The sequence below is a fragment of the Oryzias latipes genome, chromosome 13 (assembly GCF_002234675.1).
Source record: "Oryzias latipes chromosome 13, ASM223467v1".
Lineage (NCBI taxonomy): Eukaryota > Metazoa > Chordata > Actinopteri > Beloniformes > Adrianichthyidae > Oryzias > Oryzias latipes.
The window spans coordinates 17,288,107-17,308,273 of record NC_019871.2 but is presented as its reverse complement, the minus strand read 5'-3'; the positions used below and the strand labels follow the sequence as shown (position 1 = coordinate 17,308,273).

General features: G+C 39.7%; 1 protein-coding gene across 1 annotated transcript in view; it reads right to left on the bottom strand.

Moving 5' to 3' along the window:
• Window positions 1-1,154: 1,154 nt before the first annotated feature.
• LOC101174445 (cGMP-inhibited 3',5'-cyclic phosphodiesterase A) overlaps window positions 1,155-20,167 on the bottom strand; it is an 84,598-nt gene continuing 65,585 nt past the window's right edge. Inside the window, exons 4-15 of the mRNA XM_011482616.3 lie at window positions 20,042-20,157; window positions 19,538-19,781; window positions 19,258-19,334; window positions 18,941-19,137; window positions 18,663-18,800; window positions 18,308-18,419; window positions 17,920-18,027; window positions 17,443-17,642; window positions 15,806-16,009; window positions 15,520-15,681; window positions 8,236-8,497; window positions 1,155-5,340 (exon numbers count right to left, since the gene is read on the bottom strand). Of these exons, the coding sequence (XP_011480918.1) occupies window positions 5,060-5,340; window positions 8,236-8,497; window positions 15,520-15,681; window positions 15,806-16,009; window positions 17,443-17,642; window positions 17,920-18,027; window positions 18,308-18,419; window positions 18,663-18,800; window positions 18,941-19,137; window positions 19,258-19,334; window positions 19,538-19,781; window positions 20,042-20,157 (2,101 nt within the window). The 3' untranslated portion in view covers window positions 1,155-5,059. The remainder of the gene's footprint in view (window positions 5,341-8,235; window positions 8,498-15,519; window positions 15,682-15,805; window positions 16,010-17,442; window positions 17,643-17,919; window positions 18,028-18,307; window positions 18,420-18,662; window positions 18,801-18,940; window positions 19,138-19,257; window positions 19,335-19,537; window positions 19,782-20,041; window positions 20,158-20,167) is intronic.

The following is a 20,167-nucleotide window of genomic DNA, read 5'->3' as shown; positions in this document are numbered from 1 at the left end:
GCAAGCTGATGAGATGGGTGGAGCAAACTCTAATTAATATGGCTGTCCTATTCGTGGACTCATGTAAACAGTTCAGCATCCTTTTGAATGTTGAATGTGTTCAGAGATTGGAGTCAGTTCTGTTAAACTGACGGTGGCTAGTAATTTGTTATGGTAACCACCAAAGTACGAGCAAGCCAGCCTGGTTACAAAATTCTTAAAAAACTTTCTCTACTGTGGTTGACGTTCACATGTGAAGATAAATACTTGGTGATGTTTAAACCAAAAGAAAAAAGAATCATAATTTTATTTTTCTGGATTTTTCAAAACTTTTTCCTTTTTTTCAGAGGATACTTCTGTGATCTTTACACAGACCAGTGTAGGTACCACAACCAATCAGCCTGCAACAACCGTTCGGGGGCCTTCGACTAGTCACATTATGTGATTGGCTGTCAGTTGGTCCGATAATGTATCAGATAGTGATTGTTCTGGACAAATTACTATACTAGATATTATGCGGTCCGTTGTAAACAATAAGAGCTCCGACACAGAGAGAGATTATCTTCTAAACGTGCCTTTTTTTATTATGATCATTATTAAGTGCATTTGCAGCCAAACGGACTGCGGTCCAAACCCTTCTCTGGACCGCACACTATAACAAAGCACCTTCCCTGCCTGCGAACACAAAACTGCGAGACTCCAGCTGCTCTGATCAGAGACACGGTTCGCTTGTGTGGAGCAGCCGGTTCATTCTAACAGCCACAGATCTTTTTACAAAGTGGGTTGTGGCAAAATCTCTATAAACATTACAATCATTAATGTCAGACACAACTTATGAAGGAAAAGAACTTTAGGTTACAAAAGGAAACGTGAAATGAAAATATGTAGAGCCAGAGCAAATCTCCATGCTACGTAGCTTGTCCAAGTGGGAATACCGTAGTGTGACGTCATCCTCAGTCGAAAAAGACTCCGAACGATTATTGCAGGCCGAATGGTTATGGTACCTACACTGGCTGCTCAACAACTAATGATTTCTATTAAATGTGTTTCCATGATTTTTAAAAATGTGCTTAAACGGGGCTCAAAATAAACACGACACATCAGGTAGCTGTCCTTATCTAAAAATAAAAAAATATTTCTGCTCAGATGTGTTTTGCAGTTTCAGATCGTTTTTAATAGGAGCTGTGACTTTGCTCTGATCACAGCTTAGATTACTTCAAGTGTTTGAGCTGCAGAAAAGCTTTGAGGGAGGCGGGAAACTAATATAATCTAGTTTGATAGAGTTGATTCCACTCAGAGGTTTTCAAGGATTTTCTAGTCTGCTTTGTTTGAGCAGGTGGGAGGTACAGAACAGTGTGAATGCAAACAGAGAGAACCTAAGAACAGAAGAGAACGAAATAGAATGATGTGCATTTCCAAAATGAATACAGAAACAATTAAAACAGGCCACATTGCAAATCAAAAACCGGTATCGCAGAAAAAAAATAGAAAAATGTTTCATAGCTACACATGGTGTAGTGAGGAGGTTAAAGCAGTGATTATAATAAAAACAAAGGACGTAGCAATCTTCATGTTTTTCCTTATACCTGGAAGTTTATGCTTCTTTTGGATCGCTCTGAATAAATGTGCGACATTTTATGGCAGTCAGAACCAAGGCCAATGCACTATCCTTGTTTTGAATTTTCTAAAGTGAAGTTTAGAATGTGGCTGGAATTGAAATAGGGGATAAAAAAAATCCCAGAAGAGTAAGAAAACTCACAGTCGTGAAAGTGTGAGACATAAATTTGTATTTATCTAACAATTCAGTACTTAAAAACGTTGTAGTGCTGTACGGAGTGTATTTATAGGGCAGGGATTTTCCTTTTTTAATGAATAATTTCCGTTAAAAAGTTGTTTGTACAAAGGTTTAAAAATTTCTGACCAACAAACCTCAGTGAATTTCCTGACACTCTCCTGTATCAGAGCATTTTTACCTGCAACAGACAGAATTACCCTTAAAGACATCATGACGGAGGAAGGCGAGAAGAAGCCGCTGGAGAACCACAAGTACAAGCATGCATTTGCTTTTAGTCTGATTGGAATCTAGCTAAGATCATAAAACATGAATTATCATGTGTATTAGTCACATGAGACTGCTGTCTTTATTAAATACCTTAGATTTCCTTCTTTGACAATCTGAAGTTGCAACCAAGAGCTTGAAATTAAAACATGAATGTGGTTAGATGTTTTTGCAGCTCCACATGCATTGTCGAATGTTGCATCATTTTGTAAAACAGAAAAAAAGCAGTTAGCAGTCAAAGGCAATTATATGCAGCACAGCAGCTTAGCCCCACCAAAAGTCTATAAAAGTGAAACTAATGCAGCTGAGGATTGATATATCATCACAGCGGTAGTTATAAAATAGAGAAAATTGGCTACAGTGTTGCGGGTCCTGTTGTAGAACACAACTAACTTTTTTTTATTGGAAAATCCTGTTTTAATAAGACGTTTCAGAATAATCTTTTCTTGCATGGGGGTAGGATTGTGAGTCAACCCCATATTCATTTGTGTATTTGTATGTTAATTTCCTCAAATATTACCAACTTGTCTGCTTAATCAAACGGATTTCGCTACAACAGGCACACACATGAGTGTGACTACGACTACCGGTACAATGTTTTGCACTATGCCAACTTCAGTCATCCACAAGTCCTCTTAACTCAAATTTCTTCATTTCTAAAGAAATTCTAACAACTAAAACTGACTAAATCCTATAGAACTAAATCTGAAAGCCTTTCTTTTCAAATGTCAGATCAAAAACACCATCCATCTCTCTAATGTGTTGTGCAGGGTGGCAACATGGATCATTATATCCTTTTTGACTCCAAAAAAAGAAAAAGAAAAACTGGCTCATCATCAAAGAATGCTTTCTGACAGAATCTACAGGAACAAGAGAAAGATCTGACACTCCTCTGACCTTTCATGAGCCACGTTCTTCCTTCATTACTTTGCCCAATTTCTCTGTTTCACTTTATCTACAATCACCATCAATCTGAATGTGGAGGACATCAAAGCAGAGCGTCTGTTGAGCCGCATCTAAAGCGCCTCCAACCTATTCTGTTCGATATCACTAGGTACTGAATACACACATGAAATCAACAACAACTTCATATTAATGTTGTAGGAGATGGCAAACGTTAACCTGCAAGGAAACTGCGGATCTACTATTTAAATCCCAAATCATTGTCTTTGCGTTTCTATTGATGTTTTGTGGTCCCTTACATTTCTTCTTGCATGATCTGGAGCTGGGAGTCAGTTTTCGCCTTGTGGACTGATTCACTTTCAACAATGTTCCAACTTCAGATTTTATGTTAAATGACCCAATAAACAAAACAAAAAAAAATGAAACTTTAAAGTACATTTACTGTGGAAAAATACACATCTAAGACTGAGATAATACCACCTGAACAACACTGTCTCCCACCATGTTTTGGTATCAAGGTTGGCTCTAGGCATTAATTACAGGCAGGGGTCTGCAACCTTTAGCGCTAAAAGAACCACTTGGTCCAGTTTCTTACAGACCAAAACCCAGTGAGAGCCATAAAATCCCACTTTACTGTTTAGAAATATACCATTTATGTATATTTTTGTGGCCATTCATTCATAAAATGTAGCCTTCAAAATGTTTTTCTATTACTCACTTATAACAGTTTTACATTTGTAATGCTTTACTTTTCACAGCAGCACATGCAAGTCCTTTTTTCAAAATAAAATGCATCAGTGTCAAATAAGATCCTGCTGCAATATTACTAAAAGATCTTTGTCTCTGAACATCAACTAGATACTAGGTAAGAAGATTAGTTTAAGTTCTAATAATAAGCCACTTTGACATTGGATCAAACCGTCATTTTGGCAGGTATCTGACATGTATGCTTTTTGGACGATTGGTAAAGCTCTCAATGCCTCTTGCTCTAGTGTAATATCAGCAATAGTTGGAAAAATACAGTTAATTTGAATCTATTTTAATATTACTTCTATTTAAAAATACATAACAAAACCTAACTAACAAACATAATATTTATTCAAATCGTTGGTATTTTTCTTCAAAGCTAAAGAGCCACAATGAAGGGAGCCTCAGGTTGCAGACCCCTGATCATAGGGTACCCCCCCCCCCCTTCCTTTCATTATAGTTAAACAAATCAAAATTATTTGGGAACTAAAAAGAGGCCTATGACCAAAAAGCAAAAGCAGCTAAATGAAGAACGCAGATTAATTTGTGGTTTTGTTTTGCTACAGGATTTTATCTTCCTGAGTTGTGCAGCCTGGAAACATATAGGTTCATCTTTCTCACTGGCAAAGTGTCAGTGTGCAGACCACTAACTTTGTTTGATATATGGACAAAAGTAGTTTGCATTACTTTAGCTAGAATAAAGCTTTGTGGGAACAAAGTACATTAATCAACTTCTGATTACCTTAAGCTCAAATGCATGTGTGTAATAAACGGAACAACAGCTGTTTCTTTCAACAATCTCCTTCTAAACGCTACATGACTGAGACCATGTGGACTCATTTTTTTTCCCTGGTTGTCATCCATCGTCTTCAAGAAGAAGCTTGTTGCACATCCGTGGTCAGAATTGCAGCTTCTCAAAGAATGGATAGCGATTAAACAAAGTGAGGTCGAGGGGTGACGGAGTGCTACTCACTGGTGCAGCTAATCTGTAAATCAACATGTTTGGCCCAAAGTGCAAGATGGGCAATCTGGGAGAGGGCAGTGCACCAGATCGATCCTAAAACAAGAATAAAAACTGTCCATACTCAGGATTTGTATCTACTTTTTTCCCTCTTCTTCTGCTCATCCCGTGTTTCTCTTCTTGTTAGCTGGTTGTGTGTCGTCCCAGTCTTCAACCCTGTGTTTGTTAGGCACATTTTACCCAAAACGTCTTCTACAGTGTTGTGTCAAAGTGATGTGCTGGCTACAATATCAAGAGTTTAGTTAGGAAAGAAAAACTTTTTTTTGAAACAATGTTCAGATTCCTGGCATAAGAGTAACTTGAAGTTCATAATCTCATTTTGGTTCTTCCTCTGATTCTCCTAAAGGCTCCTATTGCGGAAGGATTTCCTCCTCCTCTTCCTCTATAGTCAGCACCTCTTCCCTTTCATCGCCTTCAGCAGCAGACTCCTCTTCCTTGCTCACTTGCTCCTCTTCTTCCTCGCATATTGCCGTGATCGGGTCAGTCGGACTGCTGATACAAATCGGCACCTCTGCTTGGGTTTCCTCTGGAGTTTCTGCAGCTATCAAACGTTTCCACATTTCATGGTTTTCCAAAAGATGCTGAGTGATCTGACAGAACACTTTCCTTTTGCTTTTAGCTTCATGTTGCTCTACAAAACAAAACAAACATAGTTAGACACAAGTAAGTACACGTTTGTTCAGACTTTAGTTTAGGAGCAGGAAAAAAAGCAGTCATTTGTGTTTTTTCCTTTAAAATACTCAGAATTGATTTAAAGTTTCATTTGTCCATGTGTTATTTTAGACACAGTTGTCGTCCAGCCCTTATCAATTCTTAAACGAGTTTATTAAACTTTTAGGTAAATAGCAACCAACAGTTGGTGAAAATAAGAAATCAATTAATTAAGCCCTTGACGCCTGAATTTATTTCACCTTTGAACAAAAAAATGTGACTCATGTTTTCGCTTTTAAGTAGATGCTAAATTTAGATAAAAAGGCATAAGGGGTTGAAAAAGAGAAGTAATAAGATTATTTCAATTTGGATTAACTACAGGCAGTAAATTTTAGCCCTTTATGCAAATTGACCCTGAGATTAGACTGGTGCTAACAACCCAGGAGAGTGTACAGAAAAGATGGAAGGAGTATTTTGAGGAGCTGATGAACGAGGAAAATGACAGGGAAAGAAGGGAGGAAGATGTGGTTGTTGTGGAGCAGGAAGTAGCAGAGATTGGAAAGGATGAGGTTAGGAAGGCTCTGAAAAGGATGAAGAGCGGAAAGGCCGTTGGTCCTGATGACGTACCTGTGGAGGTATGGAAGTGCCTAGGAGAGACAGCAGTGGAATTTCTAACAAGGTTGTTCAATAGGATTTTAGAGAGTGAGAAGATGCCTGAGGAATGGAGGAAAGCGTTCTGATCTCGATCTTTAAGAACAAGGGTGACACGCAGAACTGCAGCAACTATAGAGGAATAAAGTTGATGAGCCACACAATGAAGCTGTGGGAAAGAGTAGTGGAAGCCAGGCTTAGGAAGAAGGTGGAGATTTGTGAGCAGCAGTATGGTTTCATGCCCCGTAAGAGCACCACTGATGCCATTTTTGCTTTGAGAATGTTGATGGAAAAGTACAGAGAAGGTCAGAAGGAGCTGCATTGTGTGTTCGTAGATTTAGAGAAGGCGTATGACAGGGTGCCGAGGGAGGAGCTGTGGTACTGTATGAGGTCGTCTGGAGTGGCAGAGAAGTATGTCAGAGTAGTTCAGGACATGTATGAGAGAAGTATGACGGTGGTGAGATGTGCTGTAGGTCAGACAGAGGAGTTCAAGGTGGAGGTGGGACTACACCAAGGATCAGCTTTGAGTCCTTTTTTGTTTGCTATGCTGATGGACAGGCTGACAGACGAGGTAAGACAGGAATCTCCCTGGACAATGATGTTTGCGGATGACATTGTAATTTGCAGTGAGAGTAGAGAGCAGGTGGAGGAACAGCTAGAGAGGTGGAGGTTTGCTCTGGAAAGAAGAGGTATGAAGGTCAGTCGTAGTAAGACAGAATACATGTGTCTGAACGAGAGGGATCAAGGTGGAAGCATTAGGTTACAGAGGGCTGAGGTGAAGAAGGTGCAGGAGTTTAAGTACTTGGGGTCAACAGTTCAGTGTGATGGGGATTGTGGAAAAGAGGTGAAGAGGCGAGTGCAGGCAGGTTGGAGCGGTTGGAGGAAAGTGTCAGGAGTGTTGTGTGACAGAAAAGTGCCAGCAAGACTCAAAGGAAAGGTGTACAAGACAGTGGTGAGACCAGCTCTGCTCTATGGGTTAGAGACGGTAGCAGTGAGACAGAGACAAGAGGCTGAGATGGAGGTAGCAGAGATGAAGATGTTGAGGTTCTCCTTAGGAGTGACCAGGTTAGACAGGATAAGGAACGAATACATCAGAGGGACGGCTCATGTTGCCTGTGTTAGCGACAAAGTCAGAGAAGCCAGACTGAGATGGTTTGGACATGTTCAGAGGAGGGATAGTGGATATATTGGTAGAAGGATGTTGGAGATGGAGCTGCCTGGCCGGAGGGCAAGAGGACGGCCAAAGAGGAGATATATGGATGTCTTAACAGAGGACATGAAGTTGGCTAACGTTAGGGTAGAAGATGTTCATGATAGAGTGAGGTGGAAAAGGATGATTCGCTGTGGCGACCCCTGATGGGAAAAGCCGAAAGAGAAAGACCCTGAGATTAGGCTGTAAAAGGTTCTAAGTTAACATCAAACAACTCTGGAGCCTCAGCTCAAACCCTAAAGGCTGCTGTGGGTTTATAATTCAAGCAACAACTAAGTCCGGGAAGATTTCCTGAAGCATTATAAAAAAAATGTTGCCAATGGATTTTTAAATCAAAAGAGTTGGTAATATCTTTTTTTAGTCAACTCCAAAGAAAAGTATTTTGAAATATTAAGCCATTTTAGTAGAAGCTGCTGCCAAACGGTGACTCCCAAAAAAACTATATATATATTTTTTGGACTGGCAGTTTAATGGAAGTTTTAGGTTAATGCGTACCAGGATAGGTGCTCAATTTCACTTTGGGAAACAAACCATAACCCCTCAGTTCTGATGAACACTAATGGAATGCACCACCATCAAATCCCTTGACTAAAATGCTCTTGATTATTGCTGACTTTGTAGCAGCCTTGCCTGGTTGAGCATTTCATTTTGTCAGCTGCACAGAGACCCCACATCATGCACTTTACTGAGGAAGATTTAAGCTCTTGGTTAACCACCTGTAAAGGTTAGCATGTTGCCATCTTTGTGCGTTGAACCCACAGACAGATTAAAACAAACCAAATTTCAGTCATTTCTGTAGCTGTAGTTTCATTCAAAAATTTTATTGTTGTGTTTTTCCTTGTGATGTCTAACACACCCACACCTCAGAACTTTTATTTTTTTTACAAAATCTCCAAACATTTACTGAGAAATTGAGACAGGAATTGTGGGTAAGTCGTGACTGATGGAAAAAAAGCTACCCATATTAATGAACAAGATACTCTTTAAAGTACAGCTTCTAAGAGGTTGACGTACGGGACGTGTCGGAACCTGTTGACGCATCTTCGTCTGCTGTGTCCTCCTCCTCTGTGCCTTGGCCTTCCTTCACCATATCTATCTCCAAACCTCCTTCAGCCAGGTCCACCCATCTTCCTGGCATAAGCGCAGCATTGTCGTACGAGTGGCAAAGAGGTCCCACTATGTGTGTGATGAAAGACTCCTGCAGCTGGGCGAGCTGTGGGGCGGATCGGTCCATGAAGGGGCTGATGGGAAGACCAAGACTTGCTTCTTCATCTCCCTGGATAAGCAAAATTGCAGATGAGAATACATTTAAGATGTATTCCTCAGCTGAATCACAGGAATAATTTGGGTATTTCCTATGTTCATATTTAGGTCAGTGGCACCTGGGTCTAAAAAAGTGCTTCACCTTTCCTCCACCTTGCTTCTGAGTTACCATCAGGTGTTTTGTGACAATTTGACCAGACTTCCTAGCTTAAATCTTTTTGTTCAAAGAGTCTTCTGCCATTTAAAATTAATAAACTTACATGCCACCATTTTAACTTAGTTTTTCAACTCTCCCAAAAAGTGCCAGCTCGCCTTCCTGGAGGCAGGCATAGTGGGCGCCTGCCCTGTGACAGACTGGCAACCTGTCCTGGTTGTACTCCACCTTTGCCCAACAGAAAGGGAAGCGCTCCAGCAACCCCAGTGCCCCAAAAGGGATACAGTGGGTTAATAAATGGATGGATGGATGAACGGACGGACAGATGGAAGTTCAGGACGAGAACTTTTTCATTGATCCACCCTATTGGATGTGTATTTTACTCGCTGATCGAGTTACTTGTTACGGCTGTGGCCGTATTTGGTTTTGTTTTGTTTCTTCTGTGTTTTGTGTATTTGAATTTGTATCAGAATGGGACTTCTGTGTTTTTGTGCATCTTTGTCTGTCTGTTTGTCTGATTATTTTCAGGTGTGCTGGAAAGGGTGTGGCCTCCCATTGGACAAGCTGATGGAGGCAACCTTTAAAAGCACCACATGGACCTCTAGACTGTGAGAAGGGAGCCTTGCAGCAACAAGTCGCCACTGCAGCAACAAGTCGCCACTGCAGCAACAAGTCGCCACTGCAGCAAACAAGTCGCCACTGCAGCAAACAAGTCGCCACTGCAGCAACAAGTCGCCACTGCAGCAACAAGTCGCCACTGCAGCAACAAGTCGCCACTGCAGCAACAAGTCGCCACTGCAGCAAACAAGTCGCCACTGCAGCAACAAGTCGCCACTGCAGCAACAAGTCGCCACTGCAGCAACAAGTCGCCACTGCAGCAACAAGTCGCCACTGCAGCAACAAGTCGCCACTGCAGCAACAAGTCGCCACTGCAGCTTGGCCCTATTCTCCATTTCTTTTAGTTTGTGTTGCACTTTAGTGTTGTGTTTTAGTATTTTGTAGTTTTTGTGGTTTTGTGCCCACTCTGTTTTATTTCATTTATTTATTTATTTTTTTCTTAACCTGTTCTGGCCAACAGCAAACAGATTAGAGCTGAAGGCCTTTTGTGTTGGACAGGTTTTACTTTCACAAAAAGAGGTTATAGAACTTTAAAAATCAGAGTGTAGATATTTATAAACCCCTTTTTGTTGTATTATTTCTTATTTATTAGTTACATTGAGTGTGTGTGAGGAGGGAGAGTGGAAGAATGTAAGAGGGGGGGTGGAAGGGAGTAAAGGGAAGAGAGGTGAGAAAGTGGGGGATATAAGTACTGATTTGAATAAGTTATTATTTTGAGCTGTAACAGCTGTTTTCCCTTTTCCTTTGTACAGGTAAGAAAACAAGGTTTCAGTTAGGTGGGCTTTTGTTTGTTATTTTGGCTGTGGTTCACCCTGAAGCATTTTTGCTTCACTTTTAGTTATTGTTGGTTGTTGTTTGTTTATTTGTAAATAAATTTGTGTCATTTTTGTATGGAGACATTCTTCTGGTGTATTTGTTAATTTTAAATTAGTGGCCAAATCTTTACTTTTTTATGTTATGGCCCCCTAGGTACCCCTAGATGCAGAAGGGGGCGTAACATAATTGGGGGCTCGTCCGGGATTTAAATCCGCGACCTCTCACACCCCAAGCGAGAATCATACCCCTAGAAGAGGGCGAAACATTACTGAAAATGTCACATCCCCAAAGCTGAGTCCCTGATTGTTTGACGCGACTTGGCGACCAAAGTTCAGATATTTGAACTCTGGTCGTGCCGCCCAAATCATCGCGTTCCCAGTGAACGCAGCTTTAGTCTGAATTCAATAAGATGCTTAAAGAATTTCAGAAGTTCTGATTAAAGATTTTTTTTAAAAACAATTCTACACATTGTCTTTTGAATCTGTTTTAGTATTTTGTTGTTTGTTACTTGACAGAAACATGGTTTTGAAGGGTAATAGAGCAAAATACTAGTTAACACTGCAAACTAAAGTAAAGCATTTGCTTTATATATTATACTATTCTGGTCTTGAAATTACATTAAAAATGTAGTTATATGTTTGAGGCAAGTTTCCCACGTGAAGATAAACGTGGTATACTTTTCATATACATTTACTCTTTTCCATCTGCAGAAACATCTCAGGAAGGACAGAATTTCTAAATGAGTTCATGCACCCTCGTTCATTTTCCCGCAGACAGACTTCCCCACTTTGTCAATGCAAGGTTATGCTTTGGTTTGTGTAGTGCATTAGCAACAACCAAAACGGTTACGTTTTTCTTTCCAACAGCCAGAGGTTCTGTTTGTTGTCTGATGTTGGGGCTTTCAAAGCAGCTCAAAAAGAGGACAGAGGGGCAAGAGCTCTAATTGCCATGGCAACCAGAAACCTGGTTGGCGTCAATGTGGCGCATGAGTAGTTGGTGTGAGTTGTGTGTGTATGTATGTAAATTAACATCTTGATTTGACACATAAAATCCCTCTTTTTTCTAATGTTAAGGATGTGAAAGTGGTGCATTGCAGAGCATAACGTAAATGCGCATATGTGTGTGTGTTTGGTGTGTGTGTGCACTGACGGTTTCCCACTGAGAGCCTTTTCTGTGATCTTCCTCAGTGACTGTGAATGAGTGCTGTCAAGGATGGCATATTTAGGTCATCTGTCTCCCCTCTGAACAAGGAAACCACAAGCACACCCTCTGTGTCTTCACACCCCCCACTCTGCAGTCAGATTAGAGCACCACAGAGGAGTATTTTGATATCTTTGCTATGCCACTCGCCTTCGTTGGAAGTTGCAAAACGCAGATCTTGTGTGCTGAGAGAACCATTTCTGTAAATGTGAACAACAACACCGACTTATACCAACATAGGTCTTCATTTTTTTTCCAACAGGAAAAAAAACTAAGCTGGACTGCAAGTGAGGAAAGGCATATCATGCCAGTTTATGAGTTTTAGAATGAGGTGGATTCTTTTTACAATTTCAGTTGCCAGGCAAATAATTCTGTCATTGCGGCTAATCTGTCTTTATCTGCATGTTCCTGGTAGTGCAGAGCAGGATTTGTTGCCAGGCATCCATCTGCGGCGGTCTCTGACATATTCATGAGAGAAGAGGTGTTTTTTATTCTGTTTCAGTCAGAGGAAAAACGCATGAAGTTACAGATAAATCTTTGCTGAGGGGAACTTAGGCACATAACTACCTCAGCTCCCCACTGAGCTTTTGCAGATCCCCCTTCTTTGTGATCATTTGAGTAAGGAAGGTGGGCAAAAAGAGGAATGGCCTCATGAGATAAGTAAAGAAATAAAATAATTAAACTTTACCTTGTTAATTTTTTTAACAGGTTGCTCCTTAGCTCATTGGTGAAAAGCTACAGAAGACTTTGAAGTTATTTCATGTAAATTAGATCAAAAAAGTCATGGCTGGTGGCTTTTATGGTCTGCAATGGTTTAAAGTAGAAGTCGAAATTGTGTTTTTGCTCAGCATCTAAATTTTAGTGCAGTCATTTATCAGGGGCATTATTAGTTTATTAAATATATACTTATGGAAGCGTATTGCATAAAATAAAATAAGTGTGTTTGTTCTCATTTCTTTGTGTTTAAAAAAAAAGTTCATCGTTTCAATTTTTTGTGTTTGAATTTCTTTTTCATGCTAATTTTTTAAGAGCCATGAATTAAAGAGGCTGGGAACTAACCTCATATACTACTAAAAACTATAAAATGAGCTGCATCTGTTTTGTAATTCTTACTTACTTTATCCACAAAACATTACAGATCAAAACATTGGGGAAGTATTAAATATTGACCAGTATGAACTGTTTATTTTTGTTTGTCAGTCATTCCTGAGACAACATTGGGTACAAAGCAGCAAAGTCTATTCAGTCTGTTTTTCGAGATATAATTTTTTTTTCTTTCTAATTTTTAGAAATATTTATTTTGCTTCTCAAGACATTCTATTTATTTTTCAATATCATGTTTTTCAGTTTTTTAAGAAAAATTCTTAACAGGATTTTCTATACTGTATATTACTTTTTGTTTTTTAAGATTTTATTTTTATTGATTTTCTTTATAATTCTTTTCCTTTCTTAATAAATTTTTTCTAACTTTTTGATATAATTTGATATAATTAAAAAGAGACTGGCATTTCGTGACGAGCACATGAACAGGACAGAAAATCGTAGAACGAACAACTTTTTTTAATACATGAAAAAATTTACAACAAAGATGGCCTTTCTTTATTGAGTGCAATACGTTTCCTATATTCATCCATTTATCTTCTAAACCTGTTTTGTCCCTTCGGGGTCATGTAGCTGAAAGTTCCATAAATACTTATTACAATAATTTCCAGAATTTCTTTTTGCAACAAAAGTTCCAGTTGTAGTTTGTTCATTTCTTTGTACACTGATAAAAGATTAACACAGTTGAATTGATTTTTGTCTTTAGTTTCATTCATGTTTGTTTCAAATATTTAATTGTTACAACTCAAATTTGTCACATTAAAAGTCAGTGGGAATAAAAAAGAACAAGAAGTTTGACTACATTTTAAGAAGCAATTCTGTCTGGAGAGGGTGCAAGGATTGGGTATAAAAGGAACCTTTGCAAAGATGCTTTACTACACTTCAGATGGGGGTTTCTGGTCACACACTGCTGCTCACACAAACATCCACAGCATTTTGCTCGGGCACTCAAGCCTCTTCGGTGACTTCAGAGACTTCTGCTCCTGCATTTTTCATTCTCACTCCCAACCTTTTGCAAAGCCTGTACTGTCAGATGCGTTGGTGATATCATTGTTGTTGTTTTTTTGTGTAGAGGTGCATTGTTGAATTGGCAAAGATCACTCCAAATTAAAAGGCAAATGTTTTACCATGACTGGTTAGAACCTTTTTAACATGATCAATATAGAAGCATGCAACAAATGATTTCAAATGACTTTTTACTCTGAAGTCACAGTGCATCAGTCCTCACAGTCCCTCGAATATAAAAGTCTTGTTATTCTCTGTGTTTTATTCTTATTTGTTGTGGTTTGATGTGCTCAGATAACAGTTTTTTTTTTTATTTGTTCTGTCCAACAACTGAGCAAACAGATGAACGCTGAAGGCCTTCTGTGTTGGACAGGTTTTACTTTTACAAAAAGGGGTTATGAATCATTTGTATAAACCCCTTTCTATTTTGTATTTATTTATTATTTTTTATTTATTTGTTACATGTATTTGTTACATTGCATGTTCTTTTTATTAAAGGGGAGGGAGAGGGGGGAAAGTGTGTGTGTGTGTGTGTGTGTGTGGGGGTTGAAGAAAAAAAATAAAGAGGGAGGGGGAGAAAGTGAGGGGATACAAGCGCCAAGTTGCTAATTTGAATACATTATGATTTTAAGATGTGAAACATTTATGCTAGATCTGCAGAAAGGCAAATATTGCATCCAAATGTGAAGTTCTGACACTAAGTTTAGAGCAAGATATCTGTCCATCAATACACTGTGGGTTAGGATAAAGCAGACCCCCAGGCCACAGGACAGGCGCGCTCCGCTGCACCGGGCGGCAACCATTGGGGCCACTGGGCGCTGGATACCGAGACGCGGGCCAAGGACGAAGCCAGGACCCAGAGGGCCCAGGAGCAGCCCACCACCCAGCCGGAACCTCGTCACTGCAGGCCAGACCCAAGCAGTCCAGAGATCACAACGCACCCACAGCTCCACCCCTACCTCCCCCACACTAGACTTACCTCTACAGCCCCCCTCCCCCAACACGTTCCTTAACCCTTCCTTCCTTATCCTCCCCCTGCTGCCCTTCCGACTCTGCAAAAGGGAAGATGAGCCCCAGCGAGTATTGGCGAGGTAACCCCCAGGCCTGTCCCCACCCATGCACTCTCACACAAACACATTCTTCTGGTTGCCCCCCGACGCTACACAGTAACCCCCTCCAACCCACCGACGCCCTAGCACCACACGCCCGGCCACCGTCTCGGCTAACAGGGTCCCCACACGCCAGGCCGCCCTGAGAGGACCAGGCAGGTGAAGACCGGCCGCCCCTCCCCGATCCCACCTGTGTATTGTGGTGTGGGTGTGCGGTGTGTGTGCTGCAGGTAAAATAACAGATATTTAATGTAAATTCGTATCAATTTACCCAATTTTGCAAGGCATGTTTGTAGTTTTTTTAATGGTGTCTCTAAACCAACAAAGTGGCTGGTCTCTCCACTATGTTGTACGCCTTTCCTTTTAGTCTTTTAACACCATTTGTCACATATCACACCTGAAACCTTCCTCAACCTCCTTCCACACACCGCGTTACCTCATTTTCACACTGTGTTGCTCTGAACTGTTGACCCTATGTACTTAAAGCCTTCTTCAATTCTTCCTAGATTTTCCTCCACCTGTTCTCACTGCAGATAATGTTATCTGCAAACGTCACGCCCCATGGAGATTCCTGTCTAACTCTCATTATAATGAGAGTTGCACTGCTCATGAGGAGCGATGCAATTTTTTGACCCCTGGTCGTGTTTATGTCGAGGGTGTAAATACTTGAGAAATGTGGGTGTGGCTAAGGCATCAACCAGTAATAAATATGTTCATTTTTATGATTTGGTTTATTTCGTACAAACAAATACAAGGTAGGAGATTAAACAAATAGATACATAAACCTGTGTGTGTTTGTGTGTGTGGATACATATAGATTTGTTACTCAGGATATTTTTGTATTTCAGTGAGCATGTTTACAGCTTTATCAGAAGTACCATTTACAGTATATCATCTTTGATGGATGAATCAAGTGAGTAGCATAAAACACAGATTAATTGTGGCCTAGATGTCTTTCAAAATGACTTGAAAAAGCAAGGTGTTTTTTGTGTCTCCTGTGAACAGCTGCAGGTCTGATTCTGATGAAAATACCTGCTCATAGAACTCATTGATGATCCCCTCTGTCCACTGCAGGTGCAGCTCCTTACACTTCAACGGACCATTGACATCTGCTAGTTTGATGCACATCTGGCACACCAACAATCGATCGTTCTCATTGGTCCAATCAATACCAGACACTCCTTCATCACCCACCTGAGGAAAAAAAGGACGTTACAGTAAATGTTCACTGGTTACGGTATTGTGAAAGAAAAGCTTCCTGTTTTTAATCTTGTCTGAAAAAAGAACATGTCTGAATGTGTAAGACGTGAATGTTTACCTTTGCATTGAATTCTGTGAGGAAGTCAAAATGTTTTTTGAGGTCAGTGGCCAGGATAGCTTCAATAACGAGGAAGCGAAAGCGTTTGAATTCCACATGTTCAAGATTCATCAGGAAGTTATACTCAGGTTGAGACATGAAGAGGTTCCAAGCTGAAGCTGCATGATGGTTTTCCAAGACCGATCTGTCGTTGTACAGAAGAGCCTGTAAACAGGGCAAAGTGAAATCAGCATGCAATAATAATAGTATTTCGAGTACATTTTCAGGAAATTCTTATTAATTACAGACACATTCTCACATTATTTTTTAAATCTCATTAATCTCTAGATATAAAAAAGGGTCCAACTGTTTACTTTTAATTTTGAATGAACTCTTTCTACGCTATGAAGTCAACAATGTTGTTGTAATTCTAAACAGAATTAACCCAAAAAAATGCCATAACTCTATAACTACTCTCTCTATAGTAGTAGAATTTCTTCCTTTATGTAAGGATAAACCTTGATGAGGTGTTTGTTATCATAAATTAATGGAGCAAATTATTCTTCGTAAACTGTAGAATAAGGTGTGTCAAGATATATTTTAGGGTTTTAATATGACGTTTGTGGTCAATATTTTTTGGATTGGTCAGAAAATTGTTCCTACTGTTTTTGATATGTTGAATTAGAGCACTCTGGACCCGATGGTTTATTTTATTTCTTTCTTTTTTTTGTCGTAATTTTTTTAGATTAAAAAAAAAAAACCTCTTTGTGGTGTAAAAGTCTGTTATATAAGGTAAAACTTCGTAAATCCAGTTTTTTAGTTGTATTTTGATCTTTTACTTTGCCACAGTGTCAAAATTTAAAAAGATATACCTAAAAATCAGACTTTTCACATCAATTATTAGATTAGATTAAAAGTAAAGTTCTTAGATAAATCAACTACAGGTTGTGAATAATGAATTGCAAAATAAAATTAATCGCATGACAGCACATTGAACAAGTGTCATTGAATCATTGAAACTAAAAGAAAATTGTTTAATTTGTTTAAACACAAGCAAACCTCTTTAGAGAGCAAAACAAATAAAAAATGTGAACTCACATACAGATTTATCCATATGTGCAGAACACACCAGAATAAATTAAGACAATTTGTCTCCATTTCACCACCATATTGTAGTTGAAACTGATTGTTCTTTGTACTTTCAACATAATCCTTCAGGCATTGTTACCACTGGTTTACTTTGAGATCTTTTTGCTCCTTTTGTTACTTGTCAAATTACAGAAACATATTGTTTTACAAGTGATTTACTCATGAGTTTCACAAGAATTACATTTCCAAAGCATAGAAAGGAATCAGATTTATATGGTGTAAATCCACTTCTAAGTAAGAGAGGTCTAATCTTTGGATTCTTTGAAAGAAAGAAAATTCGGGCCTAAATCTTTTATTTGGAAATCTCCATTTAAAGCGTTTAAAGGAATTTTGATCAGAGCCTCCTAACTTAATTCAAATTATAACTAATGTATTTTAATAAAACTAAAAATTAAACATGATAAAAATCCAACAATAAAATGAATTTTTTTGGTATTGAAGTTAACATTTTTGATTTGTTTTTAATACACTTGTTAATAAAAAAAAAAACTAAATCAAACTTTGTTTACCTGTGGTGCACTGGTGGCAACCAAAAAAGCGTTGGTTCTTCCAGGGTGGTCATAGTCATGCATTGCTGCGGCTACATAAAGAGCCATGAGCTCCAGACCAGGGATGAGCCCAGCCAGGGAACCATACTCCTCCTCCAGCTCCAGGTTTATCCTTGATGCCAGAAAGCTTGTGGCTCGAGGGGTAATGCCATTCGCTGAGTCTGTAGAGATAAAATGTTGGCCATTAGTAAAATACTTTCAATGAGTTGGACACATAAGCCTTTTCTCTCTCTGAACTGAAGCAAAGACACATGCCACTTTAAGAGATTTTCTGTGAGAACAAGAATCTAATTTCTTAGGAACACTGGCCCTGTTTAACCATAGTAGCTGAAATGCCCACTTGTTGCTAAGAATAATACTTTTTTTATATTAAAAAAACTGAGATTGATGCTTAAAAAAATGGAAATAAAATATCTTGCACAGAAGAAAAGTTCGCACCAGTGTGAATTCCATTTTCAGTTCGCAGGGTGGGGAGGCCTGGAACAGGCTGCGTGGTGAGGTACCAGACAGCATGAAGCACATCAGTAGCATGGATCCGGTTGTGATCTGGGCAGAGATTGAGTGTTAGTGTCAAGCAAAGTACCTTCAGAAATGTTCAGCTGCCATGCAACCTTACTGTTATACCTTACAGTACACATAATGGGTTTCACACCTTTACAAAGTCATTTTTTGTTGTTCTGCAAATGTAAAACTTATTTCCATCAGCTAACAACCACAAAATACACAAGGAATGCAACGCTACACATCATTTTTATTTAATGCAAAAGTCTCCCCCTTGTGGTAGGTTAGAGTAATGCTGCACACTTCTTAAAAATGTACTACTCACAAGGAATATCCCTGTATCCATTCTCCAAAGCATGGAAGTAGTTCATAAACTCTTTAATGGGGATCTTAAAGGTTTCAAACAGGCCAGAATCTTCAAAGAGTCTATAAGAAACCTACAAGAAAAGAAAACAATATCATAAACAAACAAAAACAACTTCTCTGTTTATCCTTACAATATGTTGCTCTACTACAATTTTATTTAAACATTGAAAAACAGTTTAGCAAATGTTGGATATGAGACTGAATTATGTAGTTATAATAAATGATAGTAGGCTTAATCAAACATCTTTAGTTGCTATTTTCGTAAATCTTAAAGTCAGTCTTGCAGAAACCTTTTCATATTAGCTAGTCATTACCTGACTGAGGATGCAGCCAGTCTTTCCGTGGGTTCTCTCCACTAGACTGAAAATGGGGAAGTTCCAGTTGTTGAGTTGACTCATGAGAGGCTCCAGCTCTGGCATCATCGGAGTCTTCGATACAGAGATGACTGTGTCCTTTCATGTAAAAGTTGATAAAATTGAGCAAGGTCTATAATCAGATATTATCCCCATAAATATTTTTGATGCCTAAAAGGAACCATTAACATTCGGTTTCATTTTTTTACCCTAACCCTGGTAGAAGTCCCATTGGCTACCTCTGGGGATGGAAGAAGTGGGTGAAGAACAATGTCCTCTGCTGGACACTCCCTGCAACTTTCCCTCAGTACAGAGGGCTTCTTCCCTCCTTCTCCATCTTCCTCATTCTGTGCAAAGTCACTGCTGTCACTGTGGTTGGTCTCATAGGTGCTGTCGTAGGTGCTGTCATAGTCTGATAAAGCTACTGCACGCTCATCTGAAAGGAAAACCCGAGTTAAGAAAATGCAACACCTTGTTGTCCCACCAAACTGGCAAAGTTAGCATAGTATAACTTAAACTTGTGAGAAAATGCTGCTTTTGTGTGGCAATGGTTTACCTGGAGGGACCATTCTATGTCCTTTGCCCCCAGTTTCTCCTCCATGGTTGAGCTGACTGTTGAATGGCCTGCCACAGCTGACAAAAGAGCAGAGACCAAAACAATTCCTTTTCTCTCAGCTCACATGAGTAAAGTGACTCATCTCCACAAGCACAGCCTGCATGCAACAGCTGTCAGCTAATTCTCAGCAGGTTTCCAGCCTGTTCACTGCCAGATCTTTAAAAGTGTTTGTGGCTTAAAAATGTCTGAGTGCAATAGTGTGACTGCATCAGTGTGTTACCTGCCGCAGAGGGATGGAGGTCGCCAGTGAATGGTGGTGGAGTTTGGGGCGCTCTGGCTGTGAGTTAAGGCTCTGTGATGACTTTTGGGGGCCACAGAAACAGGTGTCCGCTCGGTCTGTGGTCCAGCCGGCTCAGGAAGTTGCACTGGACACATCTTTATCGTAGGGCTGGGGACAGGAGTTCCCTGGATGGGAGGTGATGGGCATGGAGAGCCCAGAGGTGATATGTTGGAGGGAGGAAGACCTAAACAAAAAAAGAGAAACACTGAATTTTTTTGAAGAATCCAGATTTACGATAATATTTCTGTCCTTTTTTGTCCCCTATTTTTTCATGTAACAGTGCCCTGACACATTTTTTTAATTCATGATCTTTATGTCAGACTTATTTTAGAAATAATGGATCAGGTTCAACATCAATCTAAAGAATCTGAACAGTTTCTTCTCCCAACTGTCACCGATGCCATGCTGAGCTCACAGAAGAGATGAAAACTCAAAAACACACACCTGATCTTCCTAGTGGTTTGCTGTAAAGGTGGTTGGAAGTCATGGAGGCAGCACAGGAAGCAGACATGGAGCGGCTCTTTGAGATGGTCATCATCAACGAGTGGTTCCATGAATCACTGCTTTGAC